At 44.5% G+C, this 27,992-nt stretch overlaps 1 protein-coding gene across 1 annotated transcript in view; it reads right to left on the bottom strand.

The window, feature by feature from the left end:
- Positions 1 to 1,103: 1,103 nt before the first annotated feature.
- The window catches only part of LOC121154037 (CXADR like membrane protein), a 98,979-nt gene continuing 72,090 nt past the window's right edge, over positions 1,104 to 27,992 (bottom strand). Inside the window, exons 2-7 of the mRNA XM_040976795.1 lie at positions 22,287 to 22,444; positions 9,755 to 9,956; positions 8,931 to 9,098; positions 8,422 to 8,544; positions 2,752 to 2,893; positions 1,104 to 2,257 (exon numbers count right to left, since the gene is read on the bottom strand). Coding sequence (XP_040832729.1) covers positions 1,957 to 2,257; positions 2,752 to 2,893; positions 8,422 to 8,544; positions 8,931 to 9,098; positions 9,755 to 9,956; positions 22,287 to 22,444 — 1,094 coding nt within the window. The 3' untranslated portion in view covers positions 1,104 to 1,956. The remainder of the gene's footprint in view (positions 2,258 to 2,751; positions 2,894 to 8,421; positions 8,545 to 8,930; positions 9,099 to 9,754; positions 9,957 to 22,286; positions 22,445 to 27,992) is intronic.

Below are 27,992 nucleotides of genomic sequence, written 5' to 3'. Positions count from 1 at the left end.
ACAGAGGAGAGAGAGATTGAGCTTCTGTTTGCTGGTTCGCTCCCCAGATGGCCACAGTGGTTAGAGTTGAGCTGATCTGAAGCCAGGAGCTTCCTCTAGGTCTCCATGTGGGTGCAGGGGCCCAAGGACCTCAGCCATCCTTTTACTGCTTTCCCAGATTGTAAGCAAGGAGCTGGATTGGAAGTGGAACTGCTGGTGCCATAGGCAGAGGATTAGCCTGTGATGCTCCTGCAACAGCCCCTAGACTTTATTTTTTTTAAAAAAAATTTAATTTATGTATTTGAAAGGAAGAAAGAAAGAGAAAGAAACAGGTCTTTGATTTGTTTGTTCATTCCCCAAATGGTCACAGTGGTGGAGCAGAGCCAGGCTGAAACCAGGAGTCCAGAATGTTGGCCGGGTCTGCTATGGGTAGCAAGAGCCCAAGTACTTGAGCTGTCTTATGCTGCCTTCTCAGACACGTTGGTTGGAATCTGAGCTGGAAACACAGCAGTGGGGGCTCATGTAGTTGCTCATAGGGGATGTCCAGTGTTGCTAATACACTCCTCTTTTGCCTATTTGCTTGATACTGAGTACCAAAATATCAGTAGGTATTTGCCCACCTTCTCTCTTGACTCACAAGTTACTTTCATCATCTCTCATCTGTCTCCTAATTGTTAATTCCCTTTCTTTGCAGTGCCAAGCTAGATTTCCTTAGCCTCCCAAGAGGAATTGATTTTAGCATATACTTGCAATGTCTTTAGGAAATGTTAGCAACTTCTGATCTTTTTGATGTTTTAAGACCTAGGATTATTAAAAGTCTTCATTTCACATCCTTCTAAAATGAAAGAAATGGAGAAAGCTGCATGTGTGGTACAATGCTAAACTTCCTTATTATCAGCCTTACCATATTCAAAGGAAATGGATCAAATCTTTTGCACTCTATGGAATTGTACAATAAAATTCAAAATTCAGAATAAAAAAAAAAGAAAGGTATAGAGAAGAAGATAATTAAAGCAAAAAAAAATGTTCTGCAGTATAGTCATTCTTCAAATTCTGGTTTCACATGTTCTTAGAAGAGATTATAGTAGTATATTAGTTAATTTCCCAGCCTTCCCAGATCTCTCTTTATCTAGATTTCTTTCTTGGGATATGGTTAAATGGCATATAATGAATATTTTCTTTCTCTTAAGCAGGAAAAAGCCCTTGAGGGGCATCTAATTTGAGAGAAAACTCCTCAGTTACTCCAGTATATATTTCTGGTGTTGGCCGGCAATCACGAAGACATCATTAGGATGGAAAGCTTTTCATTGTCCCTTGTCACATTCTAGACTCACTTCTTAGTGTACTTCAGGGTTTAGTTAACTAGGAAGATCATCAATAGATAGAGTGTGAGAAAATCTTCATCATCTTCCACTGTTTAAACCCCTGGGAACCTAGGACAAATGCAGTCAAGTCAAAATAGAAGAGATGTGTTTTGTTTTTTGGAGTTTCTTACAGGTGGTTATATGGTAAAGATGGGTGTGATAGAATAAGGCTGTGGGTTCTGCTTCAGTATCTGTATAATTACAGTAATCCAGTAGATTTCAGAAATGCATAGAAAATTTACAAACAATACCCCTCATCTTCTTGACAATGATGTGTACAACATCCAGGTAAGAAGTTTTGGTGTATTCACCTCATATTTACCCAACATTTTCATCATAGTTCCTGGTCAACAAATAGATCTGAACACCTGCTTTCCCACTAATCTAAAGGCATAGTGGCATGCCTTTGTGGGGATGATCAGCTTGCATCCCTTTGCTCATCTGGTGTCACACAAGGAAAGCATGCATCAGTCTATTCCACACAATGCTCACTGCAACTTAAATGACACCTTATCTGATCTGAAAGGGGGTGTGGCTGGTGGCTGAGCTCCAATGGCTAGTAGAGTCCTAAGACCTGATTCTAGGCAAGCATGGGAGTCAAGTTCACGTTAATTCACACAGTTTGGAAGGCTCTGCTCTGGCTGGGGGTCATGCTGGATACGGTTTCTGCTTTGGTCAGAGTAGCGTGATGGACTTTCTTTGGTTCAGAAGCTTTTGCCTCTGGCCTCATTAGGCCGTACGCCCGGGTGGCCAGCCCTGGCTGGGGTGCTGCATCAGTCGACAGTGTCCGTTGGCTGCGTGAGGTACTGTTTGCTGTGGAACGAGTAGAGGAAGAGCCAGAGCGTGAGCTCTGAGAGCCTGAGGAAGAGGAGCTGGGTTTCACAAGGCGGGCTTTCGGGGCTTCAGCGTCTTCTCTGAAGAGAAACACAGCAAAGATAAACTTTATTACTGGCAGGACCTGGCATAGCTTCTACTATGGTTGCTTCATCTGAGGTTTCCTAATCAATTCCTCGACCCGTAAACCTCTAATAATACCACTGGGAAGCAGCCAAGTGAGTCAGTAGGCACTTGGTCATTTCTAATGCTTACCTCAGGCAAAGTGTATGTTTTGTTAACACAGAGTGCCACCCTGTTATCCTGGGAAGGTCTATACCCTCTTGTCAATGAGAAAAATGTAATGGGCTGTCTCCTGTGTGCCCCTTACAAATAGAAGTAAACCAGACGCAATGGGAAACACAACATTTAAGACTGTGTTGTGGACAGTTTCATGATGAAGACAGGTAGGGAAACCACACCTTGCATCCCTAGGCTAGAACGTCACCCTGAGTAATCCTTTAGCAGATTCATGGGAGGACACTGGGGACAGAGCTGGCCTCAGAAAAGAATCCTGGCAGAAGTGGGGACTTACCGAATCTCATTAGGTCTCTCTTCTTCCTCATATCTCTTTTTATCTTTCCTTCGGATTAGCAGCCATATCAAGAGGAAAATGAGCAGAGCTCCAGCTACTATGCCTGTCACTGCTCCTGCAACCATGCCGATGCTTTGTACATCTGTTTTCTCAGAAGCAAAAGCACAAGAAAAAGCAACAATAAGCTGGGAAATACAGGAACTCCAAAAACAAGCAAACAAAAACCACTGGACAGGCTTAGTATTTCTAGGACCCCATCACTGTTTGTCTTCCTGAGTAGAACTCACTTGGATGACTATCTCAATATTCTTGCAGTTGGCAGTTACTAAATCACACTCTTCATCAGTGTTTGGTGCAGACTTTACTGGAGGAGACTGAGTTGATTCAAAAGATAAAGCTAGGGTGGGGAGGGTAGACATATATGCTGTATATTCAAAGATTTGTCAACCTTGCTGGGGCAATGTTTGAGGGGTCCTCTGGCTCTGTGAAGTTCTTGCCCTGCTTCCTCTAAATTGCCCTTCTCCCATCAATAAAATAAAGGGAAGTATAATGTTAGACTCTGTATAGGATTTGCCTATGGGTCCTCAAAATTCAGAACTCAAGGTCAATGCGATTTGCACATTAGTTAACACCGATTGGTAACTGGCTCATCAGAAGGTAGCCATTCTTTGTTTCATACACCAGATACTTATTATCACCTTGCTCTAGGCACATCCCAAGGCAATGGTGAAGACTGGCAAGGTTTCTGCTTTTGTGAGTTTACCTTCCAGAAAGGAAAAAACAGGTAACACAATAAAGGTAATTTCAGACCATAGATAAATTCTATGAAGGCAGAGGATGAGTAACATTTCAGAGGAGGATTGGAGAATTAACTGCTTAAATTTGGGTTATCAGAACTCTGAGGAGGTGACACTGGAAACATGAATGACATGAAAGACTGTATTACGATGATCAAGGCACAGAGCATCCCAGGCAGAAGGAATGTCCAGTGTGACGCACGTGAGTAGGTCTGAAGCACAGCACGGAGAGTGATGGGAGCTGAGGTGCTGGTCACGGAACTAGACGGGAACAGCTCACACCATGCCCTGCGGAAGCAGTGCAGGAGTCACAGGAGCCACTCCAGCTGAGAAAGTGTGCCCTGATGACTCAGGAAGAGTGCACTGTGAGGTAAGGGAGGAGGCAAGGACATGGGCTAAGATGCTGCCGGAGTACACACTAGGTACATTTCATTTGTGTTTTCAAGGTATAATCAGCAGACTTCGCTGTTTACTCATGTCCTACTACCTTTATAAGAACTAAATCACGGGCCTGGTGGCATGGCCTAGTGGCTAAAGTCCTCGCCTTGAAAGCGCCAGGATTCCATATGGGCGCCTGTTCTAATCCTGGCACCGGCCGTTGTGGCTCACTTGAGGAGTGAATCATCTGATGGAAGATCTTCCCCTCTGTCTCTCCTCCTCTCTGTATATCTGACTTTGTAACAAAAAGTAAATAAATCTTTTTTTTTAAAAAAAAAAGAACAAAATTACCACTTGATATAAAACTCATTATTAAGGAATTGAGCTTCAAAAATATTTACTACCTGAGTACTTTACAATTAGAGAATGCTAATTATCAGGTAATAGAATGCACTTTCTCCATCTGAAGTAGACTTCATCATAAATTTTGGTAAATAAATTTCATAGAAGAAGGAAAATGAACACAGATCTAAGAAGCAACAGTACTAAATCTTAAAAACGTTATGAACAGTGAAAGATGCCAGTCAGAGATGAAATGACTTTATTTAAGATTCTACTACAAATATTTATTTATTTGGAAGGCAGAATGACAGAGAACGAGAGAGGCTGAGTTCAGTCTTCTGTCTGTTTGGCTCATTCCTCAAATATGCCCAAAGTCACCAGGCTAATCCAGGCCCAAGCCAGGAACCTGGAACTGCTTCCAGGTCTCAGTGACAGGAGTCATCTTCCATGCTTTCCCAGGTGTGTTAGCAGGGAGCTGGTCAGTAGCACAGCAGCCAGGAGTCAAACTGGCAGTGTGAGATGGGATGCCAGTGTAGCAAGTAACAGCTTCTTACATTTTTTTTTTTCAAAAAGGCAGATGTACAGAGGAAGATCTGCCTGCTTATTCACTCCCCAAGCAGCCACAACAGCTGGTGTTGAGCTGATCCGAAAGGAAGGAGCCTGCAGCTTCATCCAAGTCTCCCATTCAGGTACAGGGTCCCAAAACTTTGGGCTGTCCTCAATTGCTTTCACAAGCTGCAAGCAGGGAGCTGGATGGGAAATGGGGCCGCTGGGATTAGAAGTGGTGCCCATAATGAAGGCCCATAATCACCTACCTTTTTAAAATTTTTAAATGGGGACCCAGTGCAGTAGTCCAGTGGCTAAAGTCCTCGCTCGCATGTACCAGGATCCCATAGGGGCACTGGTTTGTATCCCAGCTGCTCCACTTCCCATCCAGCTCCCTGCTTGTGACCTGGGAATGCAGTCAAGGTCAGCCCAAAGCCTTGGGAGTGTGCACCCGTATGGAATACCTGGAAGAAGTTCCTGATGCCTGGCTTTAGATCAGTACAGCACCGGCCATTGCGTTCACTTGAGGAGTGAATTGTCAGATGGAAGATCTTCCTCTCTGTCTCTCTTCCTCTCTGTATATCTGATTTTCCCATAAAAATAAAATAAATCTTTAAAAAGATAAATAGACCAAAAAGTACATTGGTAGGCAATTTTTAAAAAGATTTCTTTATTTTATTGGAAAGGCAGATGAGATTTATAGACAGGAGACTAGTCTATCACTTCCCCAGGCCATAAGCAGGGAGCAGGATGGGAAGTGGAACAACTGGGACACAGACTGGTGCCCATATGGATCCTGGTGCTTACTCCAGGATTAGTGAGTTAAGCTAACACACTTGGCCCAGTAGGCAAGTGTCAACTCTAAAGGTAACTGGTAGACCTCTGTCCAACAGAGGTGGAAGTAATTATTCCAGCTAAACTAACAACCCCGGAACGTGGTCTGTGATGTAGCTTTGTAGGACATTAACCTGATGGATGCCTAAACTAGCATTTTTTTTTTTTTGCTTGCTTGTTAAATTGTTTCTATTTACCTAACTTCTTAATGCACTTTGGACCAGTTTTTACATTTTACTGGCCTTCTGAGTAAAGCACTAAACAAAACCTTTAATTTGTCATTGTCAATATTTTACTTATTTAGAAATTACACTTCAACAGTAGTCTGCTTAGTTTGAATAGCGAGTTCACGGTTTTGAAAGTTCTTTATTATGTGTTTTTATGCTTTATTAGATTTTCCACTCCTGTGGCTTCATAAATATGTCCACAGAATTATTATTTTTATTTGTAAAGATTTATTTATTTTATTTTTATTGCAAAGTCAGATATACAGAGAGGAGGAAAGACAGAGAGGAAGATCTTCCACCCAAAGATTCACTCCCCAAGTGACCACAACAGCCAGTGCTGCGCCAATCCAAAGCCAGGAACCTGGAGCTCTTCTGGGTCTGCTATGTGGGTGCAGGACCCCAGGCTTCGGGCCGTCCTCGACTGCTTTCCCAGGCCACAAGCAGGGAGCTGGATGGGAAGTACAGCTGCCAGGATTAGAACCAGCGCCCTAATGGGATTCTGGTGTTTTCAAGTCAAGGACTTTAGCTGCTAGGCCACATCGCCGGGCCCTGCCCATAGAATTATTTACTTCATTTTTCTTCTTTAGAATGTGGTCTGGACTTTGTAAACCAATTTAAATGAATATAATATAGTAAAAGTGATGGTATGTCAAATCTGAGCCCATATCATAATGAAGTTTTGCAGATCTTTCTCGGGTCTTGAATTTCTAAGATCTCAGATCACTCATTTTGTGGAAGCCAGATGCTATGTTTACAAGCCTTATGTGGCAGTCCATGTGGTAAACTGAGGCCTCCAGTCACAGCCATGTGAATGAACTGTCTTAGAGGCCGAACTTGCTGCACCAGGCAAGCCTCGCCGTAACTATCACTGGTTGGTCTTATTGGCAGTATCTCCTGAGAAAATGGTGAGCAGGCCACCCCCCCAGTGAAGCCATTCTCAAATTCTGATCGACTTACACAAGTTAAGGGGTAATAAAGATAATTTAAGATACTAAGTCTTGGAGTATTTGGTTATATAACAATAGATACCAGAGACATAATAGATACCAAAAACAGTTTTATGGCTCAACTGACTAATCATCTACCTGCAAGCGACAGGATAACATATGGGTGCTCCACTTCCCATCCAGCTCCTTGCTTGTGGCCTGGGAAAGCCGTAGAGCATGGATCAAAACCTTGGGAACCTGAACCCACATGGACGACCCAGAAGAGACTGCTGGCTCCTGGCTTTTGATCAGCTAAGCTCTGTTGTGGCCATTCAAACAGATGGCAGATGTAAGCTGTTTGTCTCTCCTTTCCATTAATCTGCCTTTCCAGGAATAAATAAATCTTTAAAAATAAAAAGGCCCTGGATGTGGTACACAGGCATTTGAACAAGTAGACAAAATGCTCATGGTTACTTTTGTCTTTTAATTTGGTTTATCCTGTCTTGTCTTTAAGATTTATTTTATTTATCTGAAAGACAGAGAGACAAAGATCTTCCATCAACTGGTTTATTCCCCTAAAAGACCACAGCAGGCGGGACTGGGCCAGCCTGAAGCCAGGAACCAGAACTCCATTTGGTCTCCTACATGGGTGATCAGGGCACAAGCACTGGGGGGACTATATTCCAGTGTTTTCCTAGGAGCAGGGAACTGTAGTTAACAGAGAGCTAAACCAGAAATGTAACAGCTAAGACCTGAACCAGCACCACCACATAAAATGCATAGTTTAATGTGCTGTGCCACAATACTAATGGCTATGCTGTCATTTTTGAAGACTCAAACTCTAGATTATGAGCCCAGAGTATGATGTATTACACGGAATAAATGCTTACACTGCCAGCATGTTTTGAGGACACGGGCTTTGGTTCAGAGCTGATTAGCAGAAAATAATAATAGCTAATGTTATTGAATACACATTAGTTGTCAGCCACTGTTCCTAGGCAGTGATGTGTAAATATACAGTTTACTTTGTTTTCATGACTCCATGAACCAGATACTGTTTTTCTGCTGTATAGATTCAAAATATGGAACAGTTAGGTAGCAGGAGTATATAGTTATATTATACATATACTATATAGTATATATATATATATTATAACCCAGGCTAGTATATAGTTAATAGATGAGATTAAAATCCAGGCAGTTGCCTGATTCCAAAGCTAATGTTCTTAATCACCTTCATGCTGCCTGACATCTATAATTTGAAGCAATTCTAATTCTAATTCTGGATTATAACACATGCATACACATGTGTTCACTCACAAGGACTTTGGGGAACAAATAAATGTATCTATTTGCCTAGGATAGTGAGTGGGATATTAGTAGCTGGGTAGTTTTGCTTTTGTTTTGTTCCCCTCTTGGGTATAGTAAGTTTCACATTTTCTAGGTATTGAGTCAGCAACAGTTGTTGAAAGGTCCACACAACTACTGAGTTTATTTTGAAGGTATCTGTAGCATTCTGGAAATAAAGACTCTGATTTTGACGTCATGATCTCAGTCATGACTGAAATGTCTTCCGTGGAATGATGACGCAAACACGAAACAGCCCTGTGGGATACTTACACTGCACCGTGACTCGTACCACACAACTTTCCTTTCCAGCCTCGTTGCCTGCCGTGCACTGATAGAGTCCGGAAGAGGACATGGTGAGATTCTGCAGCAGAACTCGCCCAGGGTTGTTGTAGTCTGCACAAACAGAGTGACATTAAATCCCCCGTGTCCACGTTGTGCTGCATCATCAACATCAAATTCTCATGAAACTGGATAAGAATGAAATGGTAGAGCCCTTTTTGGAGTATGAGAAGAAGGGAAAACATTCTTGTAAACTGTGGCTCATCCTCAAACGCTTCTGAAGATTATGAACAGTAAATAAATGCTAAACAAGGTAATGATAATGGACTTATACAGTACTTTGTTATTTTACATCCCATTTGAGGAAAGAAATTTCATAGTTAATGGATGAAGAAATGGAAGTTGAAGAGGTTCAGCAGTGTGTCCAGGCCCAATGATGTAGAGTTCATGAGTAGAGTACTATTGTGCTGGCTCACTGGCATGGTAGAAAGACGCCTTACCAATTCTGGATTTGGGAGGCAGATGTTCATCTTCTCCCTCCTTCTCCTTGATCCGCTGCCAGTAGTAGACAATGGGCTTTGTGCCAGAGGATGACTCGCACTGTAAAGTCAGGTCGCTTCCTTCTGTCAGCTCTCCTTCCAGCTCACACTTGGGCTTAGATGGTCTCACTGGTAAGAGAAAAGTCATGATTCAAAGACCCCCCACACACCAGATTCCACTGAGAACGATTCTCTGTTGCTTCTCTAGTCATCCTGTAAGGTCAGCTTCAGAGTGGAGACTCTTCTAGCCATGATTTATATTGCTCTCTTTAAGTAGCCTTCACACACACACACGTACATGTCCTGGTGCTATTAGTGGTACTGTAATTTTCAGGAATAGCCTCAGAAATCTGCTCATTACTTTTTAAAGAAGAGGTTTTTATTATTTATTAGAAATTTAGAGAAACTTGAGTGTCATTTTACTGATGCTAAAACAGGGATAGACATTCATTAATTTAGAAGCAATTAAGTAGGACCATGTAACTCTTGCTGCCAAAACCCAGAAATGAATTTAAATCATAGATGAAAACTCAATGGTCAATATAAGGATGCTATTCAAACATTAGAGGGGACCTCAGTTGCTTAAAGAGGCTACCATAGGAAATTATGATCATACTTTTTTATCTTTATGGCTAAAACACTTCTTCCAGGAAACTGGGCTCACTGACTTTTTACTGTAAGCTTGCTTGTAAGCTTGAACTTCCGTAGCACCATGATGCATTCAGCTGTCCAGACTAGAGAGCTTATAAAAAGATGTGGGTATTTACCTTGGCATCATTCCTTACCTAAGACTTTTAGGATGACATGGCTCCACACATAGCGCCCTGAATTCTTCACCTTACAGGTGTACCTGCCCTCATCACTGGGCTTCAAAGGCTCAATCTGCAGAGAGGCATCTCCTGCCAGGAAATTGGAAGCAAAGGCTACTCGGCCCTTCTGTTCCTCAGTCAGGTTGTTGTAGACATGACGGCTGGAGTAAGTGATCACCTGTGGGACGCGAAAGGCAAGGGCAAGCAGTGTGGCTGTCAGCATTCCTCTTTTGTCAAGATGACAGAAAGGGGGCCTGGAGTGATGGCTCAGTGGCTAAATCTTTGCCTTGCACATGCCAGGATCCCATAGGGGACCGATTTGTGTCCCAGATATTTCACTTCCCATCCAGCTTTCTACTTTTGGCCTGGGAAAGCAGTAGAGGATGGCCCAAAGCCTTGGGACCCTGCACCCACGTGGGAGACCCAGAAGAAATTTTGGGCTCCTGGCTTTGGATTGGCTCAGCTCTGGCTGTTGCAGCCACTTGGAGGAATAAACCAGTGGACAAAAGATCTTTCTCTCTGTATCTCCTTCTCTCTGTAAATCTGCCTTCGGTACAAATTGATAAATCGTAAAAAAAAAAAAATTAGTCTCTGAGGGGGTCATGCAGTATCTCAACATGTTAATCTCTGCCTTGCCTGTGCGCTGTGATCCTAGATGGGTGCCAGTTCATGTCCCAGATGTTCCACCTCCCATCCAGTTCTCTGATTATAGCCTAGAAAAGCAGTGGATGATGAACCAAGTCCTTGGGATCTTGCACCAAACGGAAGACCCAGAAAAGCTCCTGGCTTCAGATCAGCTCAGCTTCAGCCATTGTGGCCATTTGAGGAGTAAACCAGTGGATAGAAGATCTTTCTGTCTATCCTCTCTGTAAATCCACCTTTCATTTCATGCATCTGAAATGTATCAGTCTTATTTTGGCTTGAGTAACACCTATACAGGCTCTAGGTACTAGGGCCTCCCTTTCTTATGTACATAGTATTTCTTGGATCTGTATTTATTTATTCAGTAAACAAATCAAGATTTATTAAAGATATTAAAAATGGAAATCTGTCAGGGGCAGGAGAGGGTTTTCAGAAGAGAAAAATCAGGGCATGATGCAATAGTTCATCTGGCTAATCCTCTACCTCCAGGAGCTGGGCTCCCATATGGGTGCTGGTTAGTGCCCCCGCTGCTCCATTTCCCATCCGGCCCCCTGCTTATGGCCTGGGGAAAGTAGTTGAGGATGATCCAAAGCCTTGGGACCCTGTACCTGCATGGGAGACCTAGAGTAAGCTCCTGGCTTCAGATAAGCTCAGCTTCAGCCATTGTGGGCAACTGGGGAGTGAACCAACACGTGAAAAAAATCTTTGCTTATCTAAAAATAAGAAAATTTTTTAAAAGGGAGAGAAAATTCCTTGGATTTCCATTTAGAATGGTGACTCCATCCTCAAAGCATCAGTGTTTGGGGCATAGCTCTAACATAGTGTTTAGCACATTCAAGTATACCTTTGTGTATTTTCTTCTCTTCCCCCATATTCTGTTCCAATAGTTTTTTTTTTTTTAAAGAATTGTTTCTTTTTATTGTAAAGTCAGCTTTACAGACAGGAGAGACAGAGAGGAAGATCTTCCATCCGATGATTTAGTCCCCAAGTGGCTGAAACAGAGCTGAGCTGATCAGAAGCTAGGAGCCTGGAGCCTCTTCTGGGTCTCCCATGTGGATGCAGGGTCCCAAGGTTTTGGGCTGTCCTCTACTGCTTTTCCAGGCCACAAGCAAGGAGCTGGAAGGAAAGGAATTGGAGCAGTCGGGATTAGAATCGGTACTTGTATGGGATCCCCGTGCATGCAAGGTGAAGACATTAGCTACTAGACTATCACACTGGAATTCACCACTACCACCCCTTTTTTTAAGGATTTATTTTGTATTTATTTGAAAGGCAGAGCAGGGCCCGGCGCGGTGGCATAGTGGTTAAAGTCATCACCTTGCAAGCGCCAGGATCCCATATGGTCACTGGTTCTAGTCCCGATGGCCCTGCTTCCCATCCAGCTCCCTGCTTGTGGCCTGGGAGAGCAGTGGAGGATGGCCCAAAAACCTTGGGACCCTGCACCTGCATTGGAGACCCAGAAGAGCTCCTGGTTCCTGGCTTCGAATTGGCTCAGCTCCAGCCGTTGCAGCCACTGGGGAGTGAATCATCAGACAGAGGGTCTTCCTCTCTGTCTCTCCTTCTCTGTATATCTGCCTTTCCAATAAAAATAAATAAATCTTAAAAAAAAAAAAAAGAAAGGAAGGAAAGGCAGAGCAACAGAGAGAAAGAAAGTGGTCTTCCATCCGCCTGTCACTGCTCAAATGGCCACAGCGGTTGGAGCTGAACTAATCTGAAGCCAGAAGTTTCTTTGAGATCTCCCACATGGCTGCGGGGGCCTAAGGACTTAGGCCATCCTCCACTGCTTTCCAAGGCCATATGTCAGGAGGTGGATGGGAAGCAGCCAAAACACAAACCTGGCAGAAGCTTAACCCACTATGGTACAGTGCTGCCCTCCTACTGAAGAACCAAAATCCCAACCATTTGTTAATGGCACATTGCTACTAAGAAACTGTGTGAGCTTGCAGGCTGAACGGCCTATGTGACCTTTAGCACTAATGGGTCTCAATTCTTATGAATCAAGGCCCACCTAAGTCTGGTTATCTTACAGGTGACTTCAAGTAATTAAGTGGGTGCTTACTTTAGTAGCTGGAGACATGGGCTGTCCAGATAGGTAGGGAATGTATGGTATTTCCCCTCAGCTTACAGGCTATTGTGAATTGCCACTTTTCAAGCTATGTGGACTGCCCCTAGAAAAACCCTATGGATGTGCTATTCGGGGCCACACTCCAGTAAGGGGTGTTGGTCCCGGCTGGCCGGTTGGTCAGGCAGCTGCCTGCTCTCAACCAAGAACCCAGGTTCGGATGTGCTGAGCTTGAATAAACCATCCTTGTGCACTTGGATCAACTTCAGACTCCTGGTGATTTCTGGGGATCTCAAAATCTGTGCGCAACACTACCAGCCCCCACCATATTTCATGAAGTAAAACCAGGCAACATACAGATAAGAATGTGCCAGCACTGTGGCACAGCAGCAGAAACTACCTGCAATGCTGGCAGCCCACATGGTGCCAGTGTGTCCCAGCTCTTCTGATCCAGCTTCTTGTAGATGACCAACCACATAGGAGACCTTGATGAAGCTCCTGGTTTGGTTCGGCCAGCCCTGGGCATCATGGCCATCTGGGGCAATGAATCGGCTTAGGGAAAAATCTCTTTCTCTCTCTAATTCATTCATTGATTCATTCTTTCTTTCTTTTAAAGATTTATTTATTTTTATTGGAAAGGTAGATGTACAGAGAGGAGGAGAGACAAAGAGGAAGATCTTCCATCCAGTGATTTACTCCCCAAGTGACTGCAATGGCTGCTGCTGTACCAATCTGAAGCCAGGATCCAGGAACTTCTTTTGGGTCTCCCATGTGGGTGCAGGGTCCCAATGCTCTGGGCCGTCCTCGACTGCTTTCCCAGGCCACAAGCAGGGAGCTAGATGGGAAGTAGAGCTGCCGGGATTAGATCCGGTGCCCATATGGGATCCCAGTGCATTTAAGGCGAGGACCTTAACCATTACGCTATCGCGTTTGGCCCTCTCTAATTCTTTCAAATAAGTAAATTATGTTTTATTAACATTTTGGGGGTAGTCTGCTAGTTCAGGGTCACCAGCTTGGAAGTCACTCCTCCCACCACCTAGGTGTTCCCTCCTGCCCACCTGTTAGTCTCACCCACCATCATCTGGAACCGGGGAGGGGGCGGCACTGCATTGTTGTGTAACCACTCCCCTCGGAGCCCCCAGAAAGGCCCATGACAGGGAAGGGCTCGCCGTCTTGGTCACAAGCTTCCATCACTCTAGCGTCGTCAACTCTTTGCCTCCCTAGTACCTGCTTACTCTCTGCTTCCTGTAGACAGACTCCAAGGACAGGTAAGCCCCTGCACATGCCCCTGTGTGTCTGTATTCCTCACCCTCTGTTCACTGCTTTGGCGGGACAGTAAAGATAGCAATGCTAAGATGCTTTGTATTTCTAATTGGTGTACTTTTAAGAGTTCCAGGAGAGGTTAGGCCTAGCAGTAATGGAATGTGGGCAGAGAAGCCAGAGAAAGGTGAATGCCTGCAGCATTTTAAGTGTGTCCTGATTATTCACTGCATGTCTCTTAGGGTAAGTTACATTGCTGAGGAAGCTGGGACATAGTCTTCAGTGTAATGGATGGCCTTCATGGTAATGACTGTTTGTTCCTCTTGGGGTTTCGGTTATATGGACTTGTGATTTGGTATCTCTAATGGGCCCTGTTATCACCAAGCTCGGTTAATAGACTCCTTAACACACCTTAGACTTGTCTGGCATGGTCTTGCTCACACCTTGCAAAGGTTAATAAATAATATATATTTTTAAAGAATTTGACATCTTCAGGAAGCACAGATAATAAATTAGCAGAGTAACCTTACAACTATTTAAGGTGAAAATTTCACACACACTTCAGACAGGCACTGAGGCTCAGTTATAGCCTTGCTGCTGAGCTGTTTGATGTTACACTTTGAATCCCAGATGCTTACATGCCTCTTTGCTTTTTTCGTTTTTGATATTTTATTTATTTTTATTGGAAAAGCAAAGAGGAGGAAAGACAGAGAGGAAGAACTTCTGTCCGTTGATTCACACCCAAAAAGGCAGTAATGGCTGGAGCTGAGCCAGTCCGAAGCCAGGAGCCAGGAGCCCGTTTCAGGTCTCCCATGTGGATGCAGGGTCCCAAGGCTTTGGGCCATCCTCAGCTGCCTTCCTGGGTCACAGGTAGGGAGCTGGATGGGAGGCTGGGCCACCAGGATTAGAACCAGCGCCCATATGGGAGCCTGGCATGGTCAAGGTGAGGACTTTAGCCACTAGGCTACCGTGCCAAGCCCTTTTTGTTTTATTTTGATTGTAATTCCAGGAAATGTAGTGTTGAGATAAAGCCATTCATCAGGGCATGATGGAATAACAATGAACATCAGTTTAATCCTTTTGCAAACAAGCCCAAAAAATCATACACATGGATTTCAGCTGCTATGAGACTGTTGGTTTTATGACATTCCTGGTGGAGCTAAAACAATCTGTTAGGACTTGAATGTGGAAGGTGAGTCAGCCTAATCTGGCAGTTGCTGTGCTGTGCCATGGCCTGCCTGCTTAGCAATCACAGAGCTGCTCTTAACAGCGATGAATTCAGATCTCTGTTCAGGTCAGGACTTATGTTGAGCAAAGCCAAAGGGAAGGAGAAAGTGCAGTGAGAGAGGCTAGGCACAGGAACTGGACACCCCTGTCCTCCCCTCTCCACCTGGAAATAAAGAATGATATCTACGGGGTGTTCCTGATGGGCCTTGCCTGCCTTGGACATTTTGGAAAACTGGTTTCCATTCCTTCATCAGGAAGAAAACTCCAGGTTTTAGTTGCTGTGTTATCAAGATGGAAATTCAAATATTCTGGAAGCTCTAACATTCTCCAAATGTTCCCTGCCTACTCTGAGCATCCTAGATAAAAGGGATGAAAACATTTCTCCTCAGACTGCAATGCAAGGCTAAACTTGGGACCTGCGTCATTGCTTAACCTACTTTGAGCACCAGTCATTGCAGTACTTCCTTCTCCAGTCACCCTCACTCTCGTTCCCAACATCCTGCCAGTGCACGTCTTGGCAGCTTTACCCACTAAATAGTAATCCTCTTGGTATTCCAACTTAACCGTCACTGTTATTTAAGCCCTTTATGTGTAGTCTTTTTTTTTAAAAAAAAAAAATTATTTTATTTTTTATTGTGAAGTCCGATATACAGAGAAGAAGAGAAACAGGAAGATCTTCCATTTGATGATGCACTTCCCAAATGACCACAATGGCCAGTGCTGAGCTGATTCGAAGCAGGAGCCTGGAGCTTCATCTGGGTCTCCTGTGTGGGTGCAGGGTCCCAAGGCATTGGGTCGTCCTCGACTGCTTTCCCTGGCCACAAACAGGGAGCTGGATGGGAAGCGGGCTGCCATCCAGGGATTAGAACCGGTGCCTATATGGGATCCTGGCACTTTCAAGGCGAGAACATTAGGCACTAGGCCAACGCACTGGGCCCTTGTGTAGTCCTAACTTGCTCAACTGATCTTGGTTTTGCTTAAGTCTCTCTTTACTATGCAGTATCACTGATTGGTACAAAATGAAAATACGTTCCTTGCACTTTAAAAAATCATTTATTTATTTGAAACATAGATGGACAAAGATTGAGAATCTTGCATCCACTAATTTGTTCCCCAGATGGCAGCAACCACCAGGACCAGAAGCCAGGAACTCCATCCAGGTCTCCCAGACGCAGGAACCCCAGTTACCTGAGCCATTGTTCTCTGTGAGGCACATTAACAGGGAGCCGGGTCAGAGTAGGCAGCTGGAACTGAGAACAGCACTTTCATATGGGATGTTGGTGTTGCAATCAGTGGTTTAACTTGTTACACCACAACGTCAGTTCCTGTTCCTCGCAATGTTTAAATCTTTTGAGAATTCATGGCATTAGAAGGAAAAAGCTAAGCCCCATAGCAGGTTGGTCTGATCCTACAATTCTGAAAGTTAATATCTGACACTCTGTCAGCTGCTTAGGATCTCCCAGCATTGGTATTTGCACTGTCTTGATTTATTCAGGGCAGTCTCTTCCATCAAGACTTAGATCAGCTGTGCCTCTCACAGATAGAATTCCGGGCCTCTTCCTTCCTTCAGCTACTCTTGCACAGCGATTTCTTCATAAAATAGTTTTCTTATCTCCTTGATTTCAGTTACATATTGTCATCTCTGATCTCTGAAAATGTTAAATGAAAAATTCCAGAATAGCTAATTCCTGAGTTTGAAATTGTGCATTTTTCTGAGTAGTATGATGAGATCTTGTGCCATCCTACCCAAGATATGAACCATCCCCTTGTCGAGTGCATTGACACAGTGTACGCGACCTGCCCATTAGTCATTTCATAGCTGTCTTGGTTAATGGATAGATGGTAGTGTTAATCACATTGCTTGTGTCCAAGTAACTTTTACTTTAGTTCATAATGTCCCCAAAATACAGGACTAGTGGTGCAGCCAATTCAGATATGCCAAAAAGAAGCTTAAAAAGTTATTCCTTTAGGTGAAAACTCCCAGCAATGAAAGAAAAAAAAAATCAAATGGTGAGGTTACCAATATCTGCAGTAAAAATCAATCTTCTATGTATGAAATTGTGAGGGAGGAAAATTGTATAGTATCACTCCTCTCACTGCAAAATGGGGCCGGTGCTGTGACATATCAAGCTAAACCTCTGACTGCAGTGCTGGCATCCCAAATGGGCACCAGTTTGAGTCCTGGCTGCTCCACTTCCAATGCAGCTTCCTGCCAATGCACCTGGGAAAACAGATGATGGCCCAAGTGCTTGGTCCCTGTACCCACATGAGAAACCTGGAAGAATTTCCTGCTTGACTCCTGGCTTCAAACCAGTTCAGCTCTGGCTGTTTCAGCCACTTGGCAAGTAAACCAGTTGATGAAAGCTCTCTTTCTCTCTCCATCTCTAACTCTGCCTTTCAAATTAATTCAATAAATAAATAAATATGTCCAAGTCAGATATACAGAGAGCAAGATTTTCCATCCGATGATTCACCCCCAAGTGACCACATGGGCTGGAACTGCGCCAATCTGAAACCAGGAGCCAGGAACTTCTTTTGGATCTCCCAGGCGGATGCAGGATCCCAAGGCTTTGGGTCATCCTCGACTGCTTTCCCAGGCCACAAGCAGGGAGCTGGATGGCAAGCAGGGCTGCCAGGCTTAGAACCAGCGCCCATATGGGATCCTGGCACATTCAACAAGAGGACTTTAGCTGCTAGGCCACTGTACCATGCCCAATGAATAAATCTTTAAAAAAAAAGTTATGGCCAGAGGCTGGCACTGTGGTGTAGCAGGTGAAACCAGTGCCTGTGTGTTGGCCTCCCAAATAGGTGTTGGTTTGCTGCTTCCCTTCCAATCCAGCTCCCTGTTAGTGAGTCTGGGAAATCAGCAAAGGATAGCCCAAACCCCTGGGGCCCTAGACCCATGCGGGGGGCCCTAAACAAGCTCCTGGCTCTTGGCTTTAGGCCAACCCAGCTGCAGCTGCTGCGGCCACTGGGAAATGAACCAGCAGATGTAAGATTTCTCTGTCTCTCCCTCGTCTCTCCAACTCTGCCTTTCAAATAGTCTTTAAAGGAATTATTTAATATATATTAATTAAAGAAATTTAAATATGTGTATATATATATATCACCTATGCCCTAAGGTTATTTATGAAGGTGATATAGCTAGTGCTTAATACCTGATATCAAAATGCATAATTTAAAAATGCAAAATGGATGATCTGAGGCAGTTTGCTTACTTGGTGCCTGAGTGTGTGCCAGCACATACAAGCTTCAGGTTTTGACTGTGGATGGGCCTAACAATCCCGGTCTCACAGAGTAAATTAAGAGGCACTACCTGAAACACCAATTTCTGTCTGGAACGTAGCGAATTTTGCCCCTCAGTCTTTCCCTTTTCCTCCTGCTTTCTGCTGTCACTCCCATTCTTCCTTCTTCCTAATGTCTGTCTTCGCTGAGAGCCCCAAGAAGGCAGGGCATGTGCTGTTTTCTTCATTGCTGTGTCTCGCAGTATCTCGTAAGTGCTACCTAAAGTTGTATACTTAGAGCATCAGCTAAAGACAAACAGGGAATTGTGACCACTGAAAGTCCTGTCGGTGAGCTTTCAAAATCAACAGTTCTTTTTTAAATTGTTGTAGTCACTTGGCTACATTAATTGATCAGCTTTTTTTTTTTTAAGTTGAGTTCCAATGCAAACACTTGGGTGAAAAGTATGTGGAGCTACTAAGAAAATTACTTCATGATATTTGTTAAAGATGGTATAGCAGATTTTCTTCAAGGTACCTTTGTATGTGGGTCTTGCAGTGGAGAAACAGAGCTTGGGTCAGTGGATGGAAAACTAAGAAAAAACGTCAGTAGGGAGGGGATCCTGACAGGAGTTCATGCTGGAAGCAGGCCAGGGTGATAAGACAGAGTAATCGGATACCAAAGGTGGGATTGCCACCAACCAGGCAGAGCTGGATTCTTGCTCAAACTGGATTCCACAGGGGCAGGAAGGAAGGCACAAGATAAGTCCAATCAGATAGCACTCCGGGGCCTGGCGCAATGGCCTAGTGGCTAAAGTCTTTGTCTTGAAGGTGTCCAGATCCTACATGGGTGCTGGTTCTAATCCCAGCAGCTCCACTTCCCTTCCAGCTCCCTGCTTGTGGCCTGGGAAAGCAGTCGAGGACGGCCCAAAGCCTTTGGATCCTGCACCCGTGTGGGAGACCTGGAAGAGGCTCCAGGCTTGTGGCATCGGACTGGCTTAGCTCCGGCCGTTGCAGCCACTTGGGGAGTAAATCAGCGGACAAATCTTCCTCTCTGTCTCTCCTCCTCTCTGTACATCTGACTTTCCAATAAATAAATAAATCTTTACAAAAAAAGAAAAAAAAAAGAAAACACTCCGGATCCTGATCCAGGCACGATCAAAGGAATTTTTATGAGAGCCATTCCTGGATTATTATTATTATCTATTTTCATGTAAATTTTTAAATTTCACTTTTATTATTTATTTATTTTTACAGGAACCTGAGCTTAATTCTTACTTTATTGAGAACCAAGAATGTCATATCTAAGAATGATGAAGAAGTTGCTGGAATAAATATGTTCAGGTTAAGGTGACCTTGCTCTTAGGAGAGAATAGATTATTTTAGGATGATACGTTATGAGAACAAAGCAGGATCAAAATAACAAGGTGACATAAATAGCTGTTCAAACAAGTTAAATTCCAACAGAGCGCCTGGACTTCATTCTCGGAAACCTTGGCATTTCTCAGTACAAACCCTCGGTGGAAATGAGTATAGACAGAGAAGAGGAAAGGAGGTATGTACACACACAGAGATTTAGCAGGGCAAGAAGTAAAGCGAAAAAAGGAAAGGCTTTCCAAAGATACAGATTTTTAATTCAAAACATTTTTAACAAAAACATACATATGTTTTAAAGATTTACTTATCTTTTACTGGAAAGGCAGATTTACAGGGAGAAGTAGAGACACAGAAAGAAGTATCTTCCATCCACTGTTCACTCCCCAAACAGCTGCAACAGTTAGAATTGAGCCAATCCAAAGCCAGGAGCCAGGAACACCTTCCGGGTCTCTGCGTGGGTGCAGAGGCACCCTCTACTGCCTTCCCAGGCCATCAGCAGGGATACGGATGGGAAGTGGAGAAGCCAAGACATGAACCAGCTCCCACATGGGATGCCAGCGGTTGCAGATGGAGGATTAATCATTGAGCCATTGCACCAGTCCCCCAAAAAGGTATATAGTTATTTTTATCAGAAAGTCAGTATACAGAGAGAGGGAGAGATCAAGAGAAAAATTTTCCATCCACCAGTTCACTCCCCAAGTAGCCACAATGACCAGAGTTGAACCAATCTGAATCCAGGAGCCAGGAGCCTCTTCTGGGTCTCCCACATGGGTGCAGGGTCTCAAGGTTTTGGGCCATCCTTGACTGTTTTCTCAGACCACAAGCAGAGAGCTGGATGGGAAGTGGAGCAGCCGGGACATGAACCAGCGCTCATGTGGGATCGCAACACATGCAAGGTGAGGATTTAGCCACTAGGCTTTCACGCCAGACCCCCAAAAGATATATTTTAACAAGAACAACAAAATAAGTCAATGGACAAAGGAAGTGAGAGTAGTTACACTACAAAACCTGGATTAAGGAGAGCTTCTATGGTTCTAGACAGACTGGGGAGAAAGGGCAGTAAGGGAGGTTATTTATTTGTCATTCTCTAGTTCAGGCTTCCCCTTGGGCTGTCAGGAGGGAGAGTACTGTACATTCTCACGCTGCCACCGGTGAGCATGAGAACGAGGTGTGTATGAGAGCCGAATGGGATGCAGGATGGACTGGACCAGTCTGCTGTACACACCAGCTTATGCAGGAGCTGAGGTTGTGGGGCGGGCATGGGGGCAGATATTAGAGGCCACTCCGACTAGGCTGTAGTTCTGGCTGGTGTGCATGAGGACTGAGGGCGCAGAGGGCAGTGTTAGGCTGGGCCACAGTATCCATTGGTTTGGATATGAGATGGGGTTGGGGACAGAACTAACCAGGTAACTACAGTCAGTATGAGTGATGGACTGAGCCAGACCCTGCACTGGCTGGCACACACAGCAGTCAGGTCTGGGGTCACTTGCGGTGAGATTTCTTCGGGAACACTCCCACCCCGCAACTGGACTGTGAGACTCAGGACTCCAACCATGGGGAAGATCACAGGCTCTGTGGTCCGAGTGGAGTGTGCCAGAACCAAGCCTGCTTGGTTGCTGAAGCCTGTGCAGCGAATGCCAGATGCACATGAGGACATGTCAGGTCATTGAGGCCTGCAGAGACCTTCTAGTACCGTGGAGGGCAGAACAAGTTCAGCTCTCCTGGTCAAACTTTTAGAGTGAGTATCTGGGTGAGTGGATGCACTAGGGTGGTCTATGTCAGCCAGTGGACCTTGGAAAGATTTCCTGAACCTTGAAGCAACAAAAACAACAGCATTTCAGAACTATCGAAACCACTTGAGCAATACCCTTGGAACATGTTCCACATCGGGGACCTTGGAATAACATCGAGTGGCTGCCCCCTATCCCCAGGTACTGGCACTGCTGGATTTCTGGGGGTGGCCTTCTTCCCTTCCCTCCCCCTTCTCCAAGATACAAGAAGGAAAATGGAGATTGGAGATAGTTGTCTTATCCACTTTCCCTGTTCCTTGACCCTTCCCACTCTGATCAGACCCACATTGGCATGCATCCTTCTCAATTATGTAAACATCATCAATAATAAAATAAATAATTATTAAAAATAACATATGAACTAAAAGCATATGAACCTATTGACCACTGTGGTTCCCTTCAATCTGGGACCCCAAACCAAGGGCCTGCTCCTTTGCTTTCTAGCTTCAGAACCAGTGTCAGTGCTCTGGCCAAGTATGCTTGCATGAAGCATTTCATTCTGTCCTCCCTTTGGTCCTCTCCACATCTTTTCCTTAGTCATGTATCTTGCAAGTCATGACTTTGCAAAGGTGAACCATAAGCAGGTGGCAGTGTCTTAAAGGGAAGGAGAGCAAGGCCTAATATGGGTCTTGGATTCTGGCTGATTATCGCAGGAAATCAAGCTGCTGCATCTTAGTCTCCTTACGTGAAATATATTAGTAGTGAAGATTTCTCTCTTACAGCAAATGTTGATGGTTTTCTTATATTTCTGGCTTGCTCAAAGAATGTACAGGCCCTTACAACCCAAATATCTCTTGCTCTAGAGTATTGTATCTACAGTTTTAAATATAAGCCAAGTCTTTGAGTCTTAGTGGGAATGGCAGGAAGATGGACACAAGGCAAGCACGGGAGGACGAGGTGGAAGGGGCTTTCAGCCAGCGGACACTTACCACTTTTTGATTGCCTTCATTATCGGTGAGCAGCCATTCAATATCCAGGGTGTCTTTTTCTGGGAGCCCCAGTTGATGGTGACAGGGCAGAGTGACCTTCTCCTCTGCCACTCTCTTGATCTCAGTGTGAGTCCCCAAGGTTCCAACATAAAAGGAAACTGGAAGAGATAAACCTCTAATGAGCAATGTGGAAACTGGGTGGCTATGGATGGAGAGGAAACATCACAGCAAACGATTGTTGAATGTCCCATGGGCAAGAAGAAGGTCAAGGTGTTGGGGAAGAATCCTGTTGTCGCTCACAGTCTCCCCTGTTAATGGAATTCATCATGTCTTGAACCCCCTAAGTTACTCCAGCTTACACTATTTTTTTTTTACCTCATCCAATTTTTTATAGATAATGAAATCACTGGGGTCAACTATCGTGCCTTTTATCTCTCAGTCTTCCAGCAGAGCCTTCCAAAAGAACATTGCTCATGGAAACCACACACCAGGTGTCCCAATAACTCACATTTTTTAACGTATAGAATCAGAATCTTGGGAGGCTATAGAAAACTCAAGACGAATCTTCTTACTTTACCAGAGGCTTTCTTTTTTTCAAGATTTTTTTTTTTCCTTTTTTTTGGAAAGGCAGATTTATAGAGGAGAGATAGAGAGAAAGATCTTCCATCTGCTGGCTGGTTCCCCAAGTGTCCACAATGGCCAGAGCTGAGCTGATTCAAAGCCAGGAGCTTCTTCCAGGTATCCCAGTGCGGGTGCAGGGTCCCAAGGCTTTGGGCTATCCTTGACTGCTTTCCTAGGTCACAAACAGGGAGATGGATGGGAAGTGGAGCAGCCAGGACACGAACTGGTGTTCATATGGGATCCCAGTGCTTGCAAGGCAAGGATTTAGCCACTAGGCCATCACACTGAGCCCTAAAGGCTTTTTAAAATCCAACAGCAGTTGTTGCGACCAGTAGCATATACTTTAGAGTATGAAAAGACAACTACACAAGCATCATAATTTGAAGGGAATTTATTCATCATCCAAGGACTGCAATTTGGGGACGGTAATTACAGGCAATTAATTATAGGGTTCAGGAGGAACATAAATCTTTCAAGAATTTTATAAATATTAGGCATACTCTATGTAAATCATCTGATATAGTATTTAACACTTAATGACTCTGAATAAAAGTAATTGATTTTATTATCAAGAAGATGGTATTTCATTTACACTCTGGAAAGCAGAATTCACTTGGATAGAAATAGAAGAAGAGGAAAGGTTAAGGGGAGGAAGGCGTAGGAAGGAACAGTCTTGCATGGGATGTTGGGGGCTATGGGTGGGACTGCTAACAAATAGCTTGGCTGGCATGAAGATGTGGGAAGGAAGTAACACATTACACAGATCAGTGAAGCAGGTGAAGTGGTGAAAGAAAGGCCTTGTTTGCGGCAGTGGGCTTCATGATATAATTCCTTGCCTTGCTTGAGGAAGAGAGGTTTAGGAGCTGTACACACACGTACACATAAAAAGGATACTAAAACATGCCTTTGGGAAAGCTGCTACATTTTGGAGAGCAAATCTCCAGGATAAGTTATAAAAATGATTTTAAAGAAATGAGAAGTAATGAAGTCGAAGCGATATAACACAAATGGAATTAAGAAAATGATGACTGGTCCTGGTGCGGTGGCCTAGCGGCTAAAGTCCATGCCTTGAAGGTGCCGGGATCCCATATGGGCACCGGTTCTAATCCAGGCAGCTCCACTTCCCATCCAGCTCCCTGCTTGTAGCCTGGGAAAGCAGTCGAGGACGGCTCAAAGCCTTGGGACCATGCACCTGCGTGGGATACCTGGAGCAAGTTCCTGGCTCCTAGCTTTGGATTGGCACAGCACTAGCTGTTGCGGTCACTTGGAGTGAGTCATCGGATGGAAGATCTTCCTCTTTGTCTCTCCTCCTTTCTGTATATCTGACTTTCCAATAAAAATAAATAAATCTTTAAAAAAGAAGATGATGATGACTGCATAGGCAGTAATAGGAGCACCAGGAACACACTGTGTTTTCTTTGGTTGGGAAATCGAAATGATAGACACTAAGTCTGAATTTAAATATGTTGTGTAGTCTAGGCAGCAATGCCCAAAAGACAGCTCTGGGCTCTGTTTTTGACCACAGTGCCTCCCTTTGCCCTGCAGATAACCCATAGAGCTCCTCCATGACAAGCTTCAATTGATATATTGGAGAAAACTCCAGCACCCTGGGCATGGCTTGCTTATCCAGTGTCTCATAAATCAAGCTCCTGCAGATACTCCTGCTCCATCTGTTGTGCTAAATCGTGTCAGGTCCCTACATGTCCATTGGTTATTCCATGGAAGCATCGTTATGTGGGAGTTGGCATCTTCCCTACACAGATTCCAGTGTTAAATCATGTAAAGGAAACATCCTCAGGCACATTTTAAGAATAAAAAAATGCAAAGAATCCATCCTCCCTCAATCCCCATGAAGCATTTGTAGAGCAGCTGGGAAATCTGCCAGTCTGCCTGGTGCTAAACGAAGCTTGTAAGGAGGCGATCTGACTTCTGTTACTGCTGAACACAGCAGTGCTCGGACGGTCCTGCTAGGGACCAGACAAAGCTAGGGAAGGGGAGAGATGAAGGGAGAGGCCCCACCCATTCCCAACCATCCCAGGGTCCCCAGATGTGGTGCTCCTGGGGCCCTGCTCAAGCGGTTTTGATAGTTCAGCTATTCTGAATTGCTGACAATCTCGCCATTCCAAGCACGATGAAATCTCTCCAGAATCCACTGGCTGACATAGTCCATCTTGGAGTCTCCGTTTGGACTTTGGGCATTTAGTAAGCATTTACTATCCAAAATAATAATTTTTAAAAAGAGACTGACTCTGCTTTGAAAGTTGCTCAGTTCAGCCGCTAGAGGGAATCAAAGGCTCAGATTTGGTTGATGTCCTTTTAGGACAGGAACCTAGTGGTGGGTGGTGTGCTTTGCAGCACACCAAGCTCTATTTATATCACACCCAGAATTAAATAGAGCAGTGTGGCAAGTGGGCCCTGGTGAATACAAACGCTCCTCGCGAGGCACAGAGCCTCAACCAAAGCACTTGAACATATAATCTCACCTAAACCTCAGCATCTCAGTCTTAGGATTTCACAAGGGTTCCCACAAATCTCTAGGGTCCTTCAACACCTCGTGTCTCTATACTCTTATCCACATCCTGAATGGCCAGGGCCCGGGTTCTCCGTTTCATTCTCAGACTTGGCAGTGATCACGGGGCTGACGAATGTGCATCTTCCATCCAGGGCTAAGAAGGATGCAAGGGGCAGTCCGCCACCCTGAAGCTGGGCTAGGATTCTCTGGGCATTGAGACAGCCATCTTCATTAAGAACTTGGAGATCATCCTTTAACTTAGGGGGACATTCTTAGCTCAGAGAAGTGAAATATCGAGTCACAAATGTAGTAAGTGGCAAAACAGTATCCAACTAAGTACCTGGGATTTTAAGGCAATATTTTTGCTTGTGGGAAGAGTTGCTGGATGCTGTTCATGGTAAGGAGGACCTCTGTATACACGTGCAAAATGCATCTCTGGAAGCTGCAAGCTCTTCCTAACTCAAGGTTCTACATGCAGCTCAGGTGCTTAACTGATAGTCGGTGGGAGCTTGGGAGAATTACCTGCTTTGAGCCTTAATTTTCTCAGCTGCAGAATAGAAAGAACTGAGGTAATACATGAGGTAGCACAATGACATGATAGGGTCTTCCTTCCAGCATGCCATTTGCTTTCCTTTGCTTACCTGGGACTTTATGTCAGATGCCTGCTGCCTACATTCAGCTAAGATGGGCTGAAGGTTTGACTCTCTAAAGGTAACAACAGCATTTTATTAATGATTCTCTTGGACCTGCAATACCTCCAAAGAGATAGGCCGGGGTAACTTTTAATAGCAACAAGAATGCTGCTTTTAAAAAATCGATTTCTCGGGCCCGGCGCGGTGGCGCAAGTGGTTAAGGTCCTCGCCTTGCACGCCCGGGATCCCATATGGGCGCCGGTTCTAATCCCGGCAGCCTCGCTTCCCTTCCAGCTCCCTGCCTGTGGCCGGGGAAAGCAGTCGAGGACGGCCCAAAGCTTTGGGAACCTGCACCCACGTGGGAGACCTGGAAGAGGCTCCTGGCTTCGGATCGGCATAGCATCGGCCGTTGCGCTCACTTGGGGAGTGAAACATCGGACGGAAGATCTTCCTCTCTGTCTCTCCTCTCTGTATATCCGCCTTTCCAATAAAAAAATAATAATAAAAATAAATCTTAAAAAAAATCGATTTCTCTCTTAATTTCCTAACAGAAAGTTCTTCAGTTTGGCAAATGCTTATTAGATGCCTACAAGGCATGATTTTCCCTCTAGATCCCCATACTGTGTCCGCCAGCATGGTCACTATCAGATGGGCACCCAACATTTCTTGGGACAGGAACAGGTTGCTTCTTTCCTTAGAAGTGAGTTATTCTGCAAGTTGTATAGACCAATAGTTCACAAGTCACAGAGTCAGGGAACCACAGAGGGCTGTCTAATGCCAGGGGCAGGAACTGTGCCTTGCATGCAGCCTAGTGGCTGAAGGAGCACCCTCCCGGGTGCCTGGGGTAGGGAAGCAGCTCCTTCTGCGCGGTGAGTGCACCCTTTTCAGGGCACTTCATACAGTCCACTGTTCACTGACAGGAAAGCGGATGTGACACTTCTCATGGAATAGTTGAGAAAGCCTCAGGAAAATCGATCACTAAATGCCAGTCATAAAAATAAAGAGACTGCAGAAACCTTCCACTCAATCTCTGTCATAATATAGATCAAGAAACTGAGGCTTGGAGAGAAGCGACTCAGTCCTGATCATATCCTGTGTTTATATTATGTATATAACATATACCATATACATGCTTATATGTGTTTATATCCATATATTATATATCCACATATTTAAACTCTGCAGGTATTTTTTTGTGTGTATGCATATGCATAAACTTTTAGATTGTTTGTGGAACACCGTATGTAATTAAGACAGCATGATATAAAGCAGGCAGTTTGTATACAGACTTGGGTTTAAGTAGTTTCTGTAAGACAAGGTCACTCCCGGATCACTCTGAGCCTTTTCCTTCTCACAAACTGAGAATGAAAGCATGGACTTTGAGAGGCTGCTATAAGGACTGTACTTTTACCTACCGTATGCAAAGGATCTAGCACTGGCAAGGGATATGCAGTACACCCTCACCACTGACTATTATTAGTATCAATAATGTATGCACTGCATCTTCAATGACAAGAAAACCACAAGGCACATCAAAAAGGTAAACCAGGAGCTTGAAGATTCTGAAAATCATTCTACTTGACAACTATTTGTCCACACATACTTGATTTCTATGTCTCTCTTCATGGTATCATGTGCCAGCTAAAGGTAAGTTCCAGAAGGTATGATGCTTTACTTTCACATGTTTGAGCACATATCTCCTGAAAATAAAGATGTTCTTCCCCAAACCACAGCATCACTAAGAAAGTTACACAGGGACCAGCGCTGTGCTCTGGTGGATAAAGCCACTTCCTGTGGCACCAGCATCCCATGTGGGCACTAGTTTGAGTGCCAGTTGCTCCACTTCTGATCCAGCTCCCTGATGATGTGCCTGGGAAAAGCTGTGGGGCATGGCCTAAACACAAGGGCCCATGCAGCCATGTGGGAAACCTAAAAGAGTTG

Source organism: Ochotona curzoniae, unplaced genomic scaffold (assembly GCF_017591425.1).
Source record: "Ochotona curzoniae isolate NIBS_2020 unplaced genomic scaffold, NIBS_Ocur_1.0 contig_2723, whole genome shotgun sequence".
NCBI classification, from domain to species: Eukaryota; Metazoa; Chordata; class Mammalia; order Lagomorpha; family Ochotonidae; genus Ochotona; species Ochotona curzoniae.
Note: the sequence above shows the minus strand (reverse complement) of the source record. Positions and strands in the feature narration are given on the sequence as shown.